This window comes from Condylura cristata, unplaced genomic scaffold (genome assembly GCF_000260355.1).
Source record: "Condylura cristata isolate star-nosed mole 26May11 unplaced genomic scaffold, ConCri1.0 scaffold00004, whole genome shotgun sequence".
Lineage (NCBI taxonomy): Eukaryota > Metazoa > Chordata > Mammalia > Eulipotyphla > Talpidae > Condylura > Condylura cristata.
The window spans coordinates 63,725,190-63,741,320 of record NW_004567105.1 but is presented as its reverse complement, the minus strand read 5'-3'; the positions used below and the strand labels follow the sequence as shown (position 1 = coordinate 63,741,320).

At 47.4% G+C, this 16,131-nt stretch overlaps 1 protein-coding gene across 1 annotated transcript in view; it reads left to right on the top strand.

The window, feature by feature from the left end:
* LARS2 (leucyl-tRNA synthetase 2, mitochondrial) overlaps window positions 1-16,131 on the top strand; it is a 123,535-nt gene that overhangs the window by 57,996 nt on the left and 49,408 nt on the right. Inside the window, exons 8-9 of the mRNA XM_004676252.2 lie at window positions 11,692-11,799; window positions 13,850-14,009. Of these exons, the coding sequence (XP_004676309.1) occupies window positions 11,692-11,799; window positions 13,850-14,009 (268 nt within the window). The remainder of the gene's footprint in view (window positions 1-11,691; window positions 11,800-13,849; window positions 14,010-16,131) is intronic.

The following is a 16,131-nucleotide window of genomic DNA, read 5'->3' as shown; positions in this document are numbered from 1 at the left end:
CCCATGTGGTAGGCCTAAAATAGAAATACATGTGATGAGTTTGAGAAGCTGAAAGAGTGACACTATAGTTGAGACTGAGAGAGGCCCGAGAGAGACTCAATATGGCTGGAGATATGGCTGGGGATCAGATCAGTCTTTGAGGTTTTAAGGAATCTTTGGGGGTCATGAGAAACCAACGAAGAATTTTAAATGACATGGTCAGATATATGTTTTGTTTTTTAAAGATTTATTTATTTATGCACACAACTGAAGTACAGGCCAGATGTGCAGGGGCAGTGAGAGGCTTCACCAGAGTGGGGATCAGAACAGGCAGACTGACAAAGTACACTGCTGAGGGGAGCAGCGGGCGGGTCAGAAGAGGTCTTCTGTGGGTCAGTTCCCTGGCCAGGTTCGAACTTGTGCTGAAGCATCTGTGGCTGACTTCGTAGTGCTGCGCTTTAACCTGTTGCACCACCAGGAAGGACCCCAGATTTATGTTTTTGTGAAATCATTGGGCAAAGGACAAGTGTGGGTGCAGATAAACCAGGGAAGATGCTGTCGAGATGGCCAGGCATGTATAACTTAGACTGAGGAGGAAGTAGTAGAGAGAAATGGGTAGGTGGGGAAAATGTTCAGACAGTAAAATCTCCAGTGCATGGTGATATATTGGGTGCGAGTATGTAGGGTATAGTGTCATCACAAAGGCCCTAACTTGAACAGTAAATGGTGGTTATGCTGTTGAGTAGGGTGGGAGTCCTGGAAGAGACATAGTTCAGATGCTTTTGTGTTTATGTGGATGTGAGACATTCGAGTAGAGATATACAAATAAGAGGTATTTGGATAAATAGGTCCACAACTTGGATGTCAAATAAGATAAGGCATCTACTTCAGGACCGGGTATGATCATATATTCTTGAACTTAGTGAAGAGGTCCTGTTGTTAAGATAAGGATGAGATTTAGATCAGCTAGTGTTGCTTCCAGTTGCAAGTAACTGAAAATTTTAGTTATGAGAAGTCCCAGTTGCTGAACTGGGGTAAGGCTCAGAATGGGCAGCTTAGTGATTCTCCTGGCCTTTCCTTCCAGTCTATCACCTCACAGTTGCAAGGTCGTTGCTGCTGCTCCAGACATCACATTTCTATTCCAGATACAGGGAAGTAATCAGGGAAGTAGGAGTGACTGTGTCTTTTATCTGGAAAACAAGAACTTCCCCAGAACCCCTCCTTCCCTCAGCAGAATTCCACCCATGTTCTGGTAGCCCCGCTTGTGTCATATGGACATAGCCTCAGGGAGACTAGGAAAGCAGGCCGGCTTGCTTTTTAGCCCCTATAGTCAAGTGATTGGGAAAGGTGCTGGGGAGGGGGCGCTATCAGGGGTGGGGTGGGGGAGTTGGCATCCCAGTCAGAGCCTTAGCCGTCCCAGTTCTCTTTAGGGCTTGGTGTTTGCCCTCTGCCAGGAACCGAGGTGAGACGGGAACTGTTTCTTTGATGTGCAGCTGGTGGTCTGCTCGGGAGCACGGCTGTGGCAAAGCCCTCCTTTCATTCACTTAGCTTACAAATCATAAAGACTGATGTGAAAATTACAGGGAGCCCTGAAATATGAAAGTGCTTTATTAGGCTGTTCGGTGACATATTTGATGTTTTCTTCCCTCCCTCCCCACCCGGCCTCCCTTAGATTGTTTGCTTTATGAAACATTCAAAGTGATTTCAGCCTCTCATTCTGTGAAAAAGGAAACTTGCAGTAGGAGTACCTGAGGAACATGAATTAGTCTTGGCAGAGGCGTGTGGGAGGTGCCTTGTGGGCAGCCTGCGAGCAGAGAGCAGAGGGAGGGCCTGGAGCCCTCCCTCCAGAAGGCAGATGGGGCTCAGGGGCCGGTAGATCAGCGCCTCTTCCTGACAGCAGGGTGATGATTGGCAGAAGCGAAGAGGGAGGGCTTCCCATGCGAACTTGTCCCATCAGTGCGTGTTTCTGTAACTGCCTCCTGCAGCCTCCGCCGGCTGCCACTGCGGTGCCCAGCTGTGCTCCCCTTTGGCATCAAGGTGACTTGTGTCAGCCCCTCACGCCAAAGTGGGTATTCTGTGTTCCAGGTTTTCAGGCCTCACCTGGGAGCTGCTCGAATATGAGCAAAGTCCGTGCTCACTTTCCAGGTCCTCCTTGCGTACCCCATCCGCCGGCCTCCGGCTGCATTCTGTCTTTGTACCCTGCACAGTAATCCTTCCAGGAGGTGCTCTTCTTACTCACCTTTTCCTGATGAGGAAACTGAGGTTCACGCCGGTAATTAGTAACGGTGTTAGGATTCAAGTCAGGGAGCCCCAGCTCTTTGCCAGCAGCCTGCACTGCCCCTGCGGTAGTCTGAACTCTTTCACTTCATTGCTACTGATGCCTGACGAGGCCCTGACGAGGTGCTAAGAATACAGATGGGAAAAGCTGAGGTCCTGCTCCTCAGGGGCCGGGAGGCTCGTGGGGAGACAGGCACAGACGCGGTGGGCACAGCCCAGCGGGATGACTTCACACTGCAGGCGAGTGTGGGGGCGGGTGGGGGTGGGTAGCCCAGGTCTGCCGTGGCTGGAGGAGGCACCACTGGGAGACGAGAGACCGAGAGACGGGAAGCACAGAATGTCTGGAAGGGAGTGTTTGTTGTCTTCTAGACACGCAGGAACTTCACGCCTCACAAGCATTTCCAAGTAGAATTTCTGCTGGCAAAAAGCAGATGGGCAACAATAAGCCCTTACGCAGTCCCTGGAATGGGGAGTCGTAAGCCCCCATGTCCCTGGCCACTGGTGCCTCTCCTCGTTGATTTCACCTGTGAGCTGGCTGCCGGAGCAGAGGTGCTTCTACCAGAACACTCTGGTCTTGTTTGATCCTGTAAGAATGAAAATATGAAGTAGGAGAGGGGAGGGGAGGAGGGGAGAGAAGGAAGAGAGGTTTATAACAGGAGCTCTTTGGGGCGCTGGAGGAGGAGGCTGGAGAGGAAGGCAGCCAGAGGAGGGTCTGAGGGTTCAGCCTCTAGCCTGCACCCCTGCGTCTTTCAGTGTCCTCTGCACCCTGCTTCCAGTCTGGAGGCCCTGTATCTCCTGGAAACTGGGCCTGCTGCCTGGCTTCTGCCTCTGCCTCAGCTCCTCTCTCGGCCCCAGAATGGAGGCCGGCTGGGCTCCCAGGTAGCGCGGGAAGTGCCTTTCAGTAACAGCAGGAACTTGGCAAAGGGCCTGGTTAGTGAGGTTTGGTGCCTGGGCGACCCCTGCCCCCGGAAGGGCCCTGGTCTACAGTGGCACCTTCCCATGGCCAGCGCCACCAGTTAGACCTTGGCAGAGGTCTAACTGTTTCAGAAAACCAAGAGGAACAAGTGAGAAACATTTAACGAGCTGTCAGTTTCTCGGCAGGGCTGTTGGGATGAAAAGCTGTGAGGACACAGGCCAGCGTCAGATTTAATGACGATGGCGCTTGGGCTCAGGTACTGGCGGGTTCTCTAGAAACCCGGTGACTTTAGAGCTGTTACCGCCCTCATCTCCACCAGGCCCCTTGGCCAGCTAGGGCTGAGGGTGGTCTTGTCCTTCCCCCTTTTTCAATATTTTAATCGCCGTGGCATGATGGCAATGACAGAGCCCCCCAGAGCCTGTGGAGCTGGGACAGCCCTGCTGGGTGCACGGCAGAGCGAGCCCCCTTCTGCGGGAACTCTCCCCCGGTCCCCCTGTCCCTTCTTTGAAGCAACACACTCTGCTTCCGTCCCTGGGATCTGGTTTTGACTCCCTGTCTCACCAAGCTAATTAATTGTTAAATTCTGCTCCCTCTTACATAATAACTTTCTTCCTTCTGTCCTGTCTTTCCCTGCCTCTCCGGGATCCTCTCTCTCACTTCATCTTCTAGCCTCTCCTCTCTGCCCTTCTGGTGACGCTTGAATGTGCACAGGCTCCAGTTCTTAGGGGGTGCACCACCCCCAGGCCCTCAAAAGTCCTTCTGGATGTGAGAGTGGGCAGGAGCAGGAGGGGGTGGAGGGAAAGGGAAAGTAGGCGACTTGAGCTCACAGCTCCAGTTCCCTGGCGCCACCTCGCACACAGACGCCTGGAGAGGATCTAGGCATGGTGCTGGGTGCAGCTCCCTGCCTCTGTGCGCCAGCCTCCCATCACATGGCCAGAGTGCTTGTGCCATGTCACCTGCTCTAACCTCTGGCACCACCATATTTTTTCACAGAGTCTAAGAGTTAATTTTGTTGTGATTTGCTAATTCATTTGCTTTGGTTATTTATATTCAACATAGGAGAGGAACCTTCCAGTAATTAAACATCATGTCTTACCCTTAAACCCTGAATGACCTTTCATAGCTCCTGGCCAGGTTCTGATGGAGTGTAGAGGGCTCCTTCTTGAGCTGGTAGCCTGCACTCCTGCTTGCCTGGACTCCAGGGGAAGAGACTTATTCACACCACGCGGGGGGTCTTTGCAGGTGCTAGGGAGGGCTAGTGCGTGTCAGCAATGAAGTTGTCTAGTTTGTTTGTTTTTAATTCATTTAAAATGTCAGGTAAGAAGGAGCTCAAGAAAACATTCTGTAGGTCCCCCCACCCTGTGCTTTCATCAGAGTCCTCTACGCCTTTACTTCCTGCCCAGATCTAAAAACATAAAAGCGAACCAACAAACCAAAAACCCTTCATGCCTGCCTTTGCTGCTGCTTGAAATTACAAAATCAATATGTTGTCTAAAATCAAATTAAAATACAGGAATGTGGTGTTGCTTCCTTGTAAACATCCCACATCCCGCCCTGCTCCAGCACCCAGGCCGGCTGCCCCCTGAAGGGGAGCACCCCTCCTTTAAAATGACTGACCCAGCCCTTTCCTCCTTTGAAAATTGCAACATCAGAGCCCAGGAAAGACAGGACCCACTTGGGTCTCCTCAGTCCCGCGCCAGCATCCTTTCTGCCTGCGCCGGAGTACCAGTTCCCAAGCAACCAAGCATTTCCAAGAAGGCGCAGCTGGCAGCCGGCTGCCTATGGTGCAAGGCAGGGCAGCGTGAGCCCGGAAATGTAACAGGTACAAGGGGGTACAATAGGCCTGGTCACGGAAAGTGCAGTGACGAAAGCTTCCCTGCTTTGCTCTTGGTGGGACTGGTTTGTTGGCCCCTTTGGCCCCTTGGAACTCGAGCTGTGTGGTCTTTGCATCATCATCCTCGATCCCTGACTCCAGGGCCTTGTGAGCTCAGCTGCTTGAAGCACCCCGAGCCTCCCCAGTGGCTGCCCCGTTATCAAGGCAGCAAACAGCCATTAGCTGCTACATACATGTCCGTATTGTATTGTTTTGTTCTTCGAAAAACATTCTCTTCTAAAAAGGCCCCGTTTTCCACAGTATCTTCCTGCAGTTTCTCTGCATTTCCGTCGTACTATTCAGGTGGCTAACTCTGAGTGTCAGGTTTGCTCGAAATAGAGATCTCATCCTTCCTAAAGCTGGAATAAGTCATGAACTCCAATAAAATGCAGGCTGTAACCACTTGAAAAGAGCACAGACAGGCACAGTGGCTCCCGGGCCCCACGTTCCTGCAGCGCCTCGACGATCCTGACACGTAGCAGGCCTAGCATTTTAGGGTCCACCAAGGAAGAAAAGTGCTGTCAGAGACACCATTGGTGTGGGACATGACCCGGCCTCTGCACGGGTGAGGAAAAGGTATGTCTCAGTCAGAGGCTGGGCCGGGGAGAGGGCGGACAGATGCGTAACAGGTTAGCCGTGATCTCCTTGATTGTAAGTAATTGTAATTTTTCTTCATCCTCTTCTGACCTTTCCACATTTTCTGTAATGATTGTCATTACTTTGTAATCATAAAACAAGTGGCATGATAACAGGGTTATGCCATCATTTATTTGCACATCTCCTTTAGACCTGAGAGTCTTGGAAAGGAATGGCTTTGTGTTCCTGTGAGTTTTTTTGTTTGTTTGGTTTTTTAGATTTATTTATTTATTCATACAGAACTGGGGTACAGGCCAGAGATGCGGAAGGTGAGAGGATTCACCAGGGACAGAGTGGGGAGCAGAACAGGCAGATCGACAAAGTACACTGCTGAGGGGAGCAGCAGGCAGGTCAGGAGAGGTCTGCCGCGCCATGTGGTCACCTCCGGGGCAGGCGGGATCGAACTCATGCGGAAGTGGCTTAAGCTTCTTAGTGCTGTGCTTTAACCCGCTGCGTCACCAGAGAGAGCCCTTTCTGTGAGTTTTTAACTAATAGACAGACTTCCAACTCGAAGGTCCTTGAGCAGGATGTGTCCTGGAACTGCTGCCCCCGTTTTGTTCATCGTGGTTACAGCAGTATAAGCTCTTGGTCTTGCTCATGAGAATCCTTTGTCCCACACCAAAGCCACCTTCACTCAAGCATGGCCTCAGGTTGGGCCGAGTTCGCTGTGTAGCTATTTAACCACCCCTTCCTCTCCCATGAGATGTGGTGACAGTTCCTTGTTCGTCCTGTTAACTCAGGGTCAGTGAGGTGACAGAGGTGGCTTCCGGGAATCAGGAGCTGTCTCTTCAGACAGGTGGCTCTGTCCCTGGGAGAGCTTGTCCTCTGTCATCTGCATTTTTAGGGGTGATGATGACATTTCAGAATGTGTAGTCACCTTCTCTTGGAAGTTAGTGGAATTAGAAGTTAGTGGAATAATTCTGCTGTTGAAAGGTGGGTTACCTGGGTCAGAAGACAAAGTCTAATAAGTGTAACATGGGCTAACACATGGCTGTATGGATGAGAGGAGATTACTGACTACAGCTTCTGCCTCTATAGCTTCCTGGGTTCCTTTTCACATCCTTTCCTGTGAAGCACACACATGGGGCCATGCGGTCACTGTACCCAGGAAGCCCTTCGTTCTTTCCAGCATCAGCGACAATGCTGGTATGTAAGAGTCCTTTTATTGAAAGCTGTTCAATAGCCCTCCACAGCCCTCTCTTCACGAGTGCTGACATGTGCATCTGATGTGTGCACAGTAGGTTGGCGCCTCTCTTCGTTCTACCCCCACCATTTCATGAGTCCACACCGTGCTACCACATCATACATCATTAGCAGGATACCTTGTGCAGAACTGGTTATTTTCTCTTCTGGGTTAATAGCACCTTCACTAGAACTGAGTCTTGGATAGCATGGCTGTTTTTGTAAACAAATGTTTTGCATTGAGTTTCCACAACAAATGGATTTTACTAGAAATACCAGATTTCAGAGATACTGAAGTGTGCCTGTCATACAGTGGTAAATAGATAAACATCATGCTGAATAATGTTGTAATGTGTAAATCTTGTGCATAACTTCATGCCAAAGTCAAAGCAGGAGAAGGAAACTAGGATATAAGAGAAAGCTTAGGAAAGTATAGGATATAAGAGAAAGTTTATTCTTCCGGAATATTCTAGAGGGGACATTTAGATGTTTAAACATCTTATTGCCTTCAGAAGTGATTTTCCTTCATTAGTACTCAGCTATATACTCTCTTTGGAGTGATTGCATTAAAATGATTCCCCCAAAAATAAAGGGTAAAGAAGTCTTGGCAATAAGAATAAGTTAGAAAAGTATATACAAATTATTATTCAAAAATAATGGCTAATCAAGTCACACTGATTCAGAAGTAGGCTAAGTGTTAAGCTTTTAAGAAGTATCTGTTTTAATGAAATCTTACCTCTTCCATTTTGTCTCAAATCTGTGTCCATTTTTCAAAGGTTATAGTTTTTCAACTCTCCTCTTTGTAGTTAATAAATCCACTTGTTTTGAAAGGTCCATATCAAGACCTGGTTGCCTAAACTTTATTTTTTTATCAGGGATACTAAAATGTATCATGTTTTCTGATTCAAAAAGATACCTACACCCCCATGTTTATTGCTGCTTTATTTACAACTAGAAAATCATGGAAGCAGCCCAAATGCCCAAAAGTAGATGACTGGATTAAAAAGATGTGGTACATATACACAATGGAATATTACTCAGCAACCAAAAAAAATAGAAACATGTCTTTTGCAGCAACTTGGATGGAGCTGGAAAAGATCAAAAGATCATGCTTAGTGAGATAAGCCAGAAAGAGAAAGAAAAATACCAGATGGTTTCACTCATAGCAGGAGTATAATGGACCAGGCGAGAAAATAACAAGAATAATGAACAGCCATATACCAGAGACATTTTGTGGGGGTAGAGTGGGGAATGGGATCAAAAACGGGGGGGTGGGGAGGGAAGTGCTTGGGACTATGGTGATGGCACACGGGTGACTCGGTGATGGGAAACCCACGGGGATTACAATTGAGATTTTTAAAAAATGTACAAAATGATGTAAAAATAAACTATTATATTATAAAGAAAAAAAATGTATCGTGTTTTGAGCCTCATCTAGAATTCTTATTTGTGATCCCTTTTGAAAGGCTTGGCTCCCATACTGTCTTCTCTGGGCAAGTGTGAATTTCTTCCTGGCTTTACTTCTGCTTCCTTGAAGAAAAATTCGGATTAGCAGAGTTACATTTAATCCTCTCTTTACCCCCGGCAGTTTAGCTTTAACCTCTCTCTTTCTTAATTCTGATTAGATTTTGTATTACACAGTCCTTTTTGATTGGGTGTGGGCTTCAGCCCATCTTATTGGTTCGTGTTCTCAAGCACTGGCTCTCGATCGGATTCATTCATGTACAATTCTGTTTCAGTTTCCTAAGCCACCTTCATGCAGATGCTGTATCTATAGAGCAATAGTTGCTGACTTTTCAGACCTACCCTAGGGAAAAGCATTACAAGACACCGCTATAAACCACAGTACTTCTGTGTATGGTAAAGAACAACCACGAGGGACACTTTACAATGTGATTTCAGATGAGTATTAAATATAATAATGCTCTCAAAATTCAAATACATTTTGCAAATGAAAGAAGTTCCTTTGTTTAATCTACCTAAAGACTCCTGAGCATGGTGGTCTCAGAACAATGGGAAGGTATGGAGGATTCATTATCTTGGGCCTGTGGTTTGGGCAAATAGGCCATTTCTCATTTCTCAAATGAGAGCCATTTTTCATTTACTTAATGAAAGGGTTTGAATAAATTAATGGTTTCTAAACTGTGTCCAAGCCTTGGAAGTTGATGGGAAGGTTAAGTGGAGAGTAGGACTTCCTAGAATGTTCAGCTTTCAACTCTTAAATATATTGAGTTCCCTCCAAGGGGATTGCAACTGAGATAGAAAAATGCACAAAAATATGTAAAAATAAACTATTATAAAATAAAAAAAATATTGGGTTCCTTCAAGTTTAATTTGAAAGGAATTTTGCTGTACTTTTATTTCTTTGATTTTTTTAAAAAGATTTATTTATTTATACCTACAGAACTGGGGTAGAGGCCAGAGATACAGTAGATGAGAGGATTCACCAGAGACAGAGCGGGGAGAAGAACAGGCAGATTAAGTGAAACACACTGCTGAGGGAGCAGTGGGCAGTAGGCAGGTCAGGAGAGGTCTGCTGCGCCATGTGGGTCAGCTCCCTGACTAGGGGTGGAATTCGTACTGCAGTGGCTACAGATAACGTCATTGTGCTGTGCTCTAACCTGTTGCACAACTAGGGAGGGCCCCACAGTATTTTTTTTTTTTTTTAAGATTTATTTATTCATAATAACTTGGATACAAGCCAGAGATGCGGAGGGCGAGAGACAGAGTGGGGAGCAGAACAGGCAGATTGACAAAGTACACTGCTGAGGGGAGCAGCGGGTGGGTCAGGAGAGGTCTGCCACGCCATGTGGTCACCTCCGGGGCAGGCGGGAATCAAACTCATGCGGAAGTGGCTTTAGCTTCTTAGTGCTGTGCTTTAATCCACTGCGCCACCAGGGAGGGCCTCCCCCAATTTTTTTTTAAAGATTTATTTATTTATGCATACAGAACTGGGGTACAAGCCAGAGATGCGGAAGGTGAGAGGGTTCACCAGAGACAGAGTAGGGAGCAGAACAGGCAGATCGACGAAGTACACTGCTGAGGACGGGCAGGAGAGGTCTGCTGCGCCATGTGGATCTCCTCCGGGGCAGGCGGGAATCAAACTCATGCGGAAGTGGCTTTAGCTTCTTAGTGCTGTGCTTTAATCCACTGCGCCACCAGGGAGGGCCTCCCCCAATTTTTTTTTAAAGATTTATTTATTTATGCATACAGAACTGGGGTACAAGCCAGAGATGCGGAAGGTGAGAGGGTTCACCAGAGACAGAGTAGGGAGCAGAACAGGCAGATCGACGAAGTACACTGCTGAGGACGGGCAGGAGAGGTCTGCTGCGCCATGTGGATCTCCTCCGGGGCAGGCGGGGATTGAACTCATGGGGAAGTGGCTTTAGCTTCTCAGTGCTGTTCTTTAACCTGCTGCGCCACCAGGGAGGGCCGAACCAGTACAATTTTTATAAATTGAGGTTGGCTAGAATGGAAAAGCTCCAACTGTTTGCCTAGTTGAAAGGAGATAAATGCCATCTATCTCTGTAATTACACTAACAAAAGGAGGAAGGGTAACATCCCAGCAAACCCCAAACAAGCAAACAAATCCAAGGGCCCTTTCACTGTAAATACTCAGCACAGTGTTCTTGCCCCTGTGGAGATGGTGAGGGAGAGGTTGTTGGGAACCTGGGCTCCCTAAACTCTGCTCATTAAGGTTATGTCATGAGTAATGTGTTTATTTTACAGGACAAAATAGGACTTGCTGTGTTGTTCTCTAGATGTTGGTCTCCTTCAGTTTAGTTTTTAAATTTCTTCTGGTTTTTGAAAGTATTCATAGATTTAGGAAAGTTTTAAGTAATGTGTCAACCCTCTCCCCCCAGTTAGCATATCGAAACATTCACATTTCATTCTATTTGAATCTTTTGTTCTCATAGAGATCTGAATTTGTTTTAAGCAAATCCCTCCACAAGCTTCCCAGCCTTGAAAATTCAACTAAAAGAGAAGCACAAGGAGAAGGTTTATATACCGGTGCTGTGCTGGAACCCGTTGCGCCACCAGGGAGGTGGGATGTGCCAGAACTGGACCCTGTCATTCCAAATTTCTTGGAGCAGAGAAGGGTAGAGGGAGATGGCGCCAGTCCTCAAATCGTGTGATGTGGTTTTCACCTGATAGAGAGATGCTAGACAGACCCCAGGAGACCACGTGTGGGTTTGCTTGGAAGTTCAATGGAATCTTGTTAGCGTTGAATTTTAACCAGCTACCTGCCTGGACCTCATTTATATGTTACTTCAACTCCATGCTTGGAATCTGTGGACACCCAGGCCCTCATTGCCTGGATGACATCTTGGTGTGGAAAAGTGAGTGATTAATACATTCTAGTGGAATAAGGAAGTGCATGAATGCATAGCTGATCAGTTTGATGGTGTCATTACCCACCATTTCTGCTCCAGAAATGATGTTTTATCGTAACACAGCTGCATTGTACAGCCCATTCCCCTGAGTGGCCTACCTAGAGTTTCGGAATGCATAACCTTGAAATTCTTTTGTTTCATTCCCAGATTATGGAAAAGAAGGCCCTAACCACATTCATCGAAGATGTTAATTATAGTCTTTGTTGTGTATGTTCTTCCTTCTGTGAAACCTTGGCTCCCTCAGAATAGAGAAATCTCACTAAATTGAGTCATGGGGAGTACATCTGTTTCTAACCTTCACTGGGCTCCTCTGACTTGCAAGTGAACCAGGAGAGGTTCTTGGTCTCCCCACTTCTGCTACTTTAGCAAGTCCTATATCATTTGCTTTCCCTTAAGTAAGGTTTGTGCTTCTACCTCTCCATTTCCTTTCACAGGCCATGCAAGATGCTCTGGCAGACCTTCCAGAATGGTATGGAATAAAAGGCATGCAGGCCCACTGGATCGGGGACTGTGTGGGCTGCCATCTGGACTTCACACTGAAGGTGACCACACGATACCATCTCCAGCACTGATGCTCACAATCCCCCTTCTGCATTTTTAGAATTCATCCAGAATTTAGAGTGCATCAGCAGTGTGGGGCCATATGGTCAATGTCCAGCAGAAAGAGTCAAACTTTCTAGTTAGCCATGACACTAGCCACATTTTCAGTGCTCAACAGCCACCTCTCGCTACCAACCTCTACATTGGACAACAAAAAATTGAGGGTCCTCCAGGGATCTGTGAACTCTGTGAAGTTGCGTGTCTGTGCGAGCACTTTTTTGAGCATTGGTCCAAATGAATTCTCAAGGGGGTTCATGTCTGAAAAGAGTTTAACATCTAAGGAAGGAGCAACCTATTGCATTATCATTTCAGAAATACACACTTAAAACTGTTGAGAACCCTGTGCTCACCCAGGGCTCAAAAGAGGTGCTCTGCTGGGGACACTGTTGGAAAGACCACCCCTGAGCCCTGTTCTGGAGGAGGCCCTCAGACGCTTCTTCTGCACTACCAAGTGGTTCTATAGCCACTTCCTACCTGGCTGGTCTTTTTTCTTATTTTTTCAGTTTCAAAAGTAGTGTTTCTGTGTAATGACAAGTGATAACCTGGTGAACTACCAAATTTTTAAAGCTGAGGAAAACCTTATACACATCACAAAAATGTTTTTTAATAGCGTAAGTGTTAAGTTAATCATCTGATATGATGCAAGTTCCTTTTTACCCTTTGATTTCTCCTTCTCCGATCCTGATTTTCATGCACTATTCACTTAGCTCCAGACCTACCCACCTGTGTCCCAGTCAAAACCTTTGGAGGAAGTGGCAGCAAGGAGCCACGCTGACTTGCCTTTTAAGACTCTCTCCTCCTGACAGTCGCCTTGGCGTCCACTGACCCCTGCCCTTGCCGCTGGGTTCACGTTGCCTGTGCCATCTTCTCACCAAAGTGATCCGACTCATTCCAGCTGCACGCGTGGGAGCGTACTCCCCACCCCCATACGAGAGTTTGTAGGAAAATGATTGGAGAACAAATCCTGAACAAGCTTTTTTCTTGCCACTTCTCAGACAAGGGGGTGAGATGGCTGGTCATTCCAGCTGTGACTTTTGCTCAGTCTCCCAGGACCATGGGCCCTGGGGGGTCTTATGCATAGACAGGTCTGGTCCCTGTGTCAAAAGTCTCTCCTTGACCAGTCACATGGCTGCGCTCATGGGCTATCTTCCACATTGTCTCCCTTGCCCAACATTTTATTATGCAAAGGCTTTCATCTCCATTCCTAGATCCTCCTAAAAATGTGATGTCATAAGGGAGGAAACCCTCTCAGTCCCACAGGGAAGAGTTGTGCTTCCGTGGCCCACATCTGACTGCCTGGGTGACACCTAACTGGCGCTCAGGACACAGTGCGGCCCGTCTCTTGGCTGCAGGCCCAAGTGCTTCACGCTTCACTGGTGCCCTGTGAACGCGTCTAAGCACGTGATGAAGGCGTGCCAGGCCTCTCCGTGCCCTCTGTGTCTGTCACGCAGCTGGCATTCAGGGGAAGCCAAATACGTTCCTCTTCCTTGAAAAGCATTTAGCCGGCCCACGGAAAGCTCACTCGCGACGTGAGCACACCTCAGCCCGCCCTGTCTCGCCTCTTCAGTGGCATCAGTCTCACTGACTGTTTCTGATCAGAGAAGTAGACACCTTTACTTCTTTTTACAACATTCTTAAACCCTGCAGGAAAGCATAGCTCCTTTCTCAGGACAGAAACAAGACAACTGTGATGATAATGTTTGAGTCATCAGCAAAGAAGCCAGGGAAAACTCGGAAATTTCTGAGTTTGCTTGGCCACTTTCCACTTTGGGGCCCCAAGCAGCCCTGGTGCCAGCCAGTAGGGTTCTAGAAGAGGAATGGCCGTCTCCTCACTGCTGGCCTTTCTGCCTCTGCCAGTCACCATCTCAGGCCCCCACAACCTTAGGCCCATTCGGAGAAGCTATTCCCCACTATTTGGGATGGAGGGAGGGAGGAAGAAAGGGCTGTAGTGAAGATGACTGAGAATGAAAGACTCTGCTTTTCTCCTGTCAGGTTGATGGACAAGTCACAGGAGAAAAGCTGAGCGCCTACACGGCCACCCCGGAGGCCATTTATGGCACTTCCCACGTGGCCATCTCTCCCAGCCACAGACTCTTACATGGGCACAGCTCGCTGAAGGAAACTCTCCGGAAGGCACTGGTCCCTGGCCGAGGTGAGTTGGCCGATGAAGGCTGCAGCCCAGGGATGTGTGTATCTCCCTAGACAGTACTTCAGAGTCCTCTTGTGTGTGTCACCATATGTCCCTTGTCCTTCCCCTTGGCCCGCCTTTTTAATTTTCTGTATTTTTAAAACATGAAGATAAAAAAAAAAAGAGCTTTTGAAAATGTTAAGTTACTTGTCCCTGGTTTCACTCTGAGTCACTAATGTGTCAGTATCTTAAGTATCTGGCAGAAAACTCAACTCTTTCCCATTAAATATAATTGAGATTTAAAGCTTTTTTCTGATAAGAATAGAACCTTCTGTCTAATTTATAATTCCATCATTAAGTAAAACTATACTCTCAGGGACAGGAAGGAAGTCAGTGAAAATTAGAGAAAACAGTTGCAAAAACTTAATTTTATGACTTGAAAGAATTCACATGGTAATCTGAGCAGACAGAGGCCTGCCCAGCACAAGTCTCTAATAAGTGGGTCCAGTTGACTTGGAACTATGTGACATAGCCGGTGTTACTGGACTGTGGGGACCCGGGCGGTGCCTGTGCATTGGCCAGGGGGTCTGTATAACAGAACCCATCCCTGGCCACCCCAGAGGTGAAGTAGAACATATTGGAAGGCTGCAGGAAATAGAAGAACAGCTAAGGAAGTTTTGAATCAGCTGGTGGATTGACAGCGGCGCCCTGCCCTCACCTCACCCTCAGGAGTGGGGCATCTGTTTTGAGGGTCCTGTTGTAGGGAGAGGTCTCTAACTGGGGCCTCTGACCTATTTGTTGGTTGAGGGAAGGTCAGACACCTTCCTTGATAGGCCACCAGGTGCACCAGTGAGAAAGGTGTAAGTCTCCAAAGCAAAGGAGGCTTTGCCAGAGGAATGTGATACGGATCTCGAGCAGGCAAAAGGAAGTCCCCAGTTGACTGAAAGTAGATCTGTGGAGAAATACCAATATTTATATAAGAATTGCATCCCTATTCTTTTGTCATATAAACTATAAACTTCTACCCAAAGCACTGAATCTGAATTTTTTGGGGGAGGGTGGGGGGAGTGTATTTTTTTAAACATCCATTCTTTTTGTTTGTTTTTTAATTATTATTTTGGATGCTTTTAAAAAGAGCCATTCTTCAAAATAACAATGAAATGAGGGATTCTGATACCAGGTTGGATAGATACACGGCATCTTCTCGACTTAACTCTGCTTATGACTTCTAACTATTTCCTTCCAACATGACAGCCAGTGCCCCAGGCCACACGCACTCACCGAGGGCCGGCGCTGCCCAGATGCGCAGACGCCCCACTCCCCACGCCGCCTGACCACTGTCCAGAGATGCCAGATGCCTGTTGCCCGCCCCGGCCCCAGGCACACATCACTCTGCTTCATCTTTCTTGTTGTAATATATTGAAATGGGGAAGGCTCTTTTGAGCTAAATTTTCTTTCTTTCTTTTTTAAAGATTTATTTATTTATGCATACAGAACTGGGGTACAGCCAGAGGCACAGGGGCAGTGAGAGGATTCACTAGAGACAGAGCGGGGAGCAGAACAGGCAGATCGACAAAGTACACTGCTGAGTGGAGCAGCGGGCGGGTTGGGACAGGTCTGCTGCGCCATGTGGGTCACCTCCAGGGCTGGGGATTGAACCCACCCTGAAGCGGCTACGGCTGGCTTGCAGTGCTGCGCTTTAATCTGCTGCACCACCAGGGAGGGCCCGCATTTATAAAGTTAGCTACTTATTCAAAAGAAAAATTAATTCTTTCCAACTCTTTGGTTTAGAGGGGAGACTCATCATTTTTACTCTCGGGAGCATTTTGAGGCTTCTTGAAGGTTGTGGTGGTTGAATAATATTTAAAAATAAGAAACTAAAAAAATATATACATCTAGCCCTTGGATTTTTTTTTTCCTTGTTGTTAATTTGGGGACACAAATTAAAACGAGGTACCATTAGCTTGGGACTAGTGAGCCAAGAAATTGTAAAAGATGGCACTCCTGACTTGAAAGGTACAATATACATTTGGAACATTTTGTATGTAAGAACTTATTTGTACATATGCAGAAAGCAGTTTTCCTGCCCCCTGGGGTGTCGACACATCTGCCTTGGCCTGGTCATTTCATTGTGGCCCTGACAGCT